Here is a 5,367-nt window from a genome sequence, read left to right on the forward strand (position 1 = left end):
TGTGGCATGTGCTATATGACTTAACCGCTTACTGTACGTATTCTATAAAGGCACAGATGCATACCAACGCTACCACACATCTTACAGACTCACTGTCATCCTTCAGAAGTCGACACACAACAAGTATATTACCCAATGCTAAGAACAGAGAGGCTCTCTGTCTGCGCTGCATTGAGGGATTTGATGTTGGCTTGCACTCCGCCGGCTGTGACCCCACCCCTGGTAAATATAGGGTTAGAGGTTTACTCCACGGACTAAAATACACTTGCCTCTCAGCAGAAAGGGAGGAAAGCCATAATTCTCTCCGCTTCACCTCTGGTTCACGAGGAGCTAAAGGCTCTGACACTCGCCATGATGTTCAATCGATCTATTTAATTTCGTCTTTTGCAAATTTGTTGTGAGGAATTTCAGGATGCAGAAGTGTCGCCATTTACACATGAAGAAAGACATTTGCATTACATAGACGTCTCTCATCTGACTCATCCGTGAGGAGAACTCCTTGAGTGCTTCTTCCTGCTTCTCTCTTTTGTCCCTCGTGGGCTCTCTTTCTTTTTCTGTGACATCATCCTATTATTCATTCAGGCAGAGGCCTGTATCTAACTCACGCATGATAACCGGTGAACTTTGTGCCACAAGTTAAGTTAGTGTTAAGACTCACTACTTAACGTAAGACTCACTACATTCACTGGTGTCTTCTGATCAGTCTGAAAGGCGTGTGGGAACTTCCTGTTGTCAGCAGAGTGGTTTTTTTGCCCTTCAACCTGATGTGGCCAAAAGGCATTTGGGCTACTTCCGTGTTTTGACTTACAAGCACGCTGATTCATTTTAGGGTAATGACTCCACACTGGTGAGTAATCCTCCCTAAGTATTTTATTTTAGTGTAATATGTGTAGAGTAGTGGGACAATAAAGTCAAATCTCTAAAGTATCCTCGTGTTGCGTTGTGAACATTCAAGCAGACTATTGAACTTCTGTTCTTCTGATGCTCATTGATTTTAATCTCTGTACAGAAGCAAGAATGTCTATAAACTTCTGCAGCCCTCCCTGGAGTCACCCTTTAAAGAAATGATGAACAATATGTCGGAACATCACACGTGATTCTATCGTCTGTTGTTGGCTGGAGATTAAGTAGCAAATAAAACTCAACATGAGTCAGAGAGTGCAAGAAAATGAGAGGGTGGGACTCAAAGATGTCTTTGAAATACTGGTTCAAACACCTCATGAACGTCTGCTAAGCCTGACATTCCAACTGAGGGAGTCACCTGAGGATAATATCATACATGCCTTGTGTTTGATAGTCCTGCGGAGGCAAGCGCAGGGTCTCAGCAAACTCCATACAATCAAGGATAACTATGTGGCAAAGCATCTGGCCGAAAAGTGTCAGATGAGTGATGGTAATTTAGAGGATTTTGCTGTTCACTGTGGTCATTTCCAAGAGTTCACATGGGAAAATTCAGTGACTTTGGCTCGTATCTTCAGAGTCTTGTCGGAACAAAGGTTGTGTAATCCCCTGCTGAGAAATTTGGCCTATATGAGAGCTCTTTCCAGCGATACTCATAAATGGAGCGCGGATGAGAATTTAGAGTATTATAGACTCCGAGAGGAAGCTGAGGTCACCTGTGGGCCTGAGTTTGTGGAGTGGATGCACTCTTCCATGGATCTCAAGTTGGGGTCTAACCTTGATCTTCACAGCAACCTTTATGAAGGAAGTCCGACTTTGAAAGTGACTTCGTCCCAGGATCTTTCAGAGAGCGCTTGCAGTCTGCCCAGCTTCCTGGAGGCCAGGTCCTCGAAGCTCTCATACCCGACTCATTTAGAGATAAGTACGCCCCCAGCAGCATCGTTTCAAGACGGCAGAAGAACTCCAGAAGCATCGGATAAATCCCATCCAAACTCTTCCGCTGTTGGATGTAAAGCCAGAAATACACCTCCACATCCCCACACATGTGAGCAGCATCAGTTTAAATCCAATCATCCTCCTTTGTTCAATGAAAGGAAACACTCGAGGATGGAGGAAACATTCGCCGCAGAGAGCATTAAGTTAGACAGTCTTATCTCTCCAACCCAAACCTCAAGAACAACGACAGTATTGAATTTTGCACTGCCTGCCGCAACAAACACGGCACAAAAGAAGCATGTTGCAAATGACGCTGACGATAGTGGGGAAGAAGAAGAGGAGGAAATATTTTATTCATTTGTTATCCTGCATGCACCAGAAGACTCTGACATGGCTGAGATCCTGAGGGAAAGACTGGAAACGGTCATCGGTTATCCAGGTGCGACTTTCTCCAATGACTTTGCCATCCCTGGAAAGAGCACCCTGAGGTGCATGGAGGACGCTATCAACAACACCGCCTTCACTCTGCTGCTGCTCACCCGCAACTTCAACACCCGCATGCTGAACATGGAGACGGACTCGGCCCTCGTCAACTCTCTGAACAAGAAACACAAATACAACACCGTCATCCCGCTCCTGCCACGGGAGAACTGCATGCCCAGGAACAGCATCCCCTTGGTTTTGAGCACGTTAGTTCCTCTGGTAGAGAACGGGAACTTTGAGAGGAGAGTACAAAAGTGTATGTCTCTGCCAAGGATTAAAAGTCAAAAGAAAATTTGGGCTGAGGAGCAAAGAATGAAACTTCAGATACGAAGGCAGGAGCGATTACAGCAGCGCAGAAATCAGCTGATTAAAGAGTCCGAAACAGCTCAGTTGTTGGAGAAGGAGAACCTCATGCTTTTAATGACACAGAAACTTCTTCTTGGTCCAGGCGAACCATCGGAACAGGAAGGTGAGGACGGCAGGCCTTGGTGGAAACACCTCCCAAACATTCACATCGAGAACGCCAAGTACATTATGATTGGCAATGACTCTCAGATGACGGTGGATTTGGGAGGAGGTGAAAACAAAGAAGATTCAGTTTGTAAAGAGGAGGAGCAGAGTTAAAAAAAAATAGCGTATTGGAGGAGAGTATACTGACATGTCCTGAAGTCGGTTTGTTCATAGAGACAATGCGTCAAGGCCTGAACACTAAAAATACTTGCACATATTGTAAATTGTTTTCAAACCTGTTGGGGGGAATTCAAATCATCACAAGAGCTATTTAATGTTATGTCACTTGAGAAGCAGTGGGGTGAATATTTAGCAGAAGACTGCCACCTAATGACCGATGCGTGGTATGTGCTCCCTGATCTCATGAACCATATGAACTCACTTCAGGAACAAAATGAGCAACATTTCTACAGGTTCCTCATTACACCTAGTTTGTCTCCATTGTTCATCTCCTGGAATGCAGAGTGCAGAGATGTTGCATAGGTCTTTTGACAGAAAAATTATCCAATTTGGTGTCATAATAGTAAAAAGTAAAGCTCAGTTTACATTAACAAAGTTTCTAGTATTCTTTTATAAGAAGGATAGCAAGCAGCAAGTTCTTAGTTGGATAGAATACTACTTGCCACTAAATTATTTAACTGTTTTAAAGATTGTTTTGGGTTTTTTTTGTATAGGCACATGTTTCTTATATCTTGTGAACCTAACAAAACCCTAACTCTGAGAGGGGTCGCTTAACTGTTCAGACTGCAAAGGAGAAAAACAGTGACATGAACTTCCTTAAAAAACACTTGAATTACATCAAATTATGTTCCTTTTCATATTTTATTGTTTGTATCTGTGAATTTTTTATTGTGTGTGTGTGTGTGTGTGTGTGTGTGTGTGTGTGTGTGTGTGTGTGTGTGTGTGTGTGTGTGTGTGTGTGTGTGTGTGTGTGTGTGTGTGTGTGTGTGTGTGTGTGTGTGTGTATACTTGGAAATTCTTTAAAATAGTTTTAAGGCTCGAAAACCTTGACCGAAAACACATATTTCCAGCAATGCCAAACACTCAAAGTTGTGCATCATAAAAATGAAAGACATTGTGATTCTAGCAATTTTAAATAAACGGAATTAATGGGAAATGGATAGATGGAGCCACCCCTTTGTCTTGATCTTGTTCTTCTTTGTCCCACCCACTTCCTTGCTGATCGATCTAATTGCAATACTGTATTATGGAAAGTGAAATAAGTTCTTATCTGGTACATTGACAACCCTTCAACTGGCTTTCATGAATATCCGTCTGGATCTTATACTGCAAAGCAAACCAAGGTGATCACTTTTCATCGTGGCACAGTTAGTTAATTATTTTATCCACACAGAGAATGACGCATGATGTCCTTTTGTGCAAAAAAAACATGTCCTTGGTTTCCATCTATTCCATAACTACATTATACGCCTTTAATGAATGAAAAAAGTAATATTCCAGTTCTGTGCTTGAGTAGCTGCAGAAAAAGTATTAAAAAAAACCTTCAGTGAAACACTCAATGGTCCCACAAAATATGCTTGAAGTTGAAATAAAGGACATATGAACTGATGTGATTTAGTGTAGCCAGCCCAGGAACCAGTATCATCATCATCATCATCATCATCATCATCATCATATTTCTCGTCTTGATAATGAAGTAGATAATAGAATTTCAATCAGTAATCTCTACGTGTTATTATTAATATATAACATACACATATAATATTTTCATCTGTAAGTTTTTAAAGAAATATAATTTAAAAAAACATACATTTTTGAATGTCTTTCTTACAAATAGACCGAATGTGATATTCTCTACTGATTCTGCTGCAGTGAATAATCAGATCTAATAAGCCGTTCTAAACATTTCATAAAAGATAAGTAAAAATACAGAATGTCATTCAAAAAATAAATAGCAGGCATATTATATACTTTTATAGTGAGTGTATCTGACATATCTGTTTTAGTTGCTATAATAGTTGCTCTAAAGAAGAAGAAGAAGAAGAATGTGATAATGCAGCGCTAAAAGAAAGTTCTGAATTTTATAAGATTCAGTAAGTCAGTAATCAAATTAATTATGCACTAACATTACTTATCTAATATTACAAATCTGTGTAAGTTTGCAGTAAAATATATTGCAAAACCAAAAGATCACACACAAAAAATGGATCCACCGGACCGTGGAAATAGCATAACGGTGTTTTTTCTGTCTTGCTTTTTATTAATGTATTTTCCAGTCGTCGGTAAGAGCATGAGAAATACTGAACTCCACCCTCGGTTTGTAGTTCTTGAACAGACTGAGAGGATCGGGGTGGGTGGACCGCGCATGCGCACTACGCTCCCTCTTCCGATCGGTGCGGCAGGAAAAGCGCAGAGAAGCCGAGAGAGAGAGAGAGAGAGGGAGAGAGAGAGAGAGAGAGAGAGAGAGAGAGAGAGAGAGAGGGAGAGAGAGGGAGAGAGAGGGAGAGAGAGAGAGAGAGGGAGAGAGAGGGAGAGGGGGAGAGGGAGAGAGAGAGAGAGAGAGAGAGAGAGCGGTAA

The 5,367-nt window shown here is 41.6% G+C and overlaps 1 protein-coding gene across 1 annotated transcript; it reads left to right on the forward strand.

The window, feature by feature from the left end:
- The first annotated feature begins 620 nt into the window (after positions 1-620).
- ticam1 (TIR domain containing adaptor molecule 1) lies at positions 621-4,447 on the forward strand. The gene is made up of 2 exons (XM_068340857.1): positions 621-847; positions 1,010-4,447. The coding sequence occupies exon 2, from the start codon at positions 1,147-1,149 to the stop codon at positions 2,941-2,943; it is 1,797 nt and encodes a 598-aa protein (XP_068196958.1). The 5' UTR covers positions 621-847; positions 1,010-1,146; the 3' UTR covers positions 2,944-4,447.
- The last annotated feature ends 920 nt before the right edge of the window (positions 4,448-5,367 follow it).

This window comes from Antennarius striatus, chromosome 18 (genome assembly GCF_040054535.1).
Source record: "Antennarius striatus isolate MH-2024 chromosome 18, ASM4005453v1, whole genome shotgun sequence".
Classification (NCBI taxonomy): Eukaryota; Metazoa; Chordata; class Actinopteri; order Lophiiformes; family Antennariidae; genus Antennarius; species Antennarius striatus.

What these genes read in the sequence shown, in the direction of transcription:
- ticam1 (XM_068340857.1), top strand. Translation starts at nt 1,147, where the DNA reads ATGAGTCAGAGAGTGCAAGAAAATGAGAGGGTGGGACTCAAAGATGTC.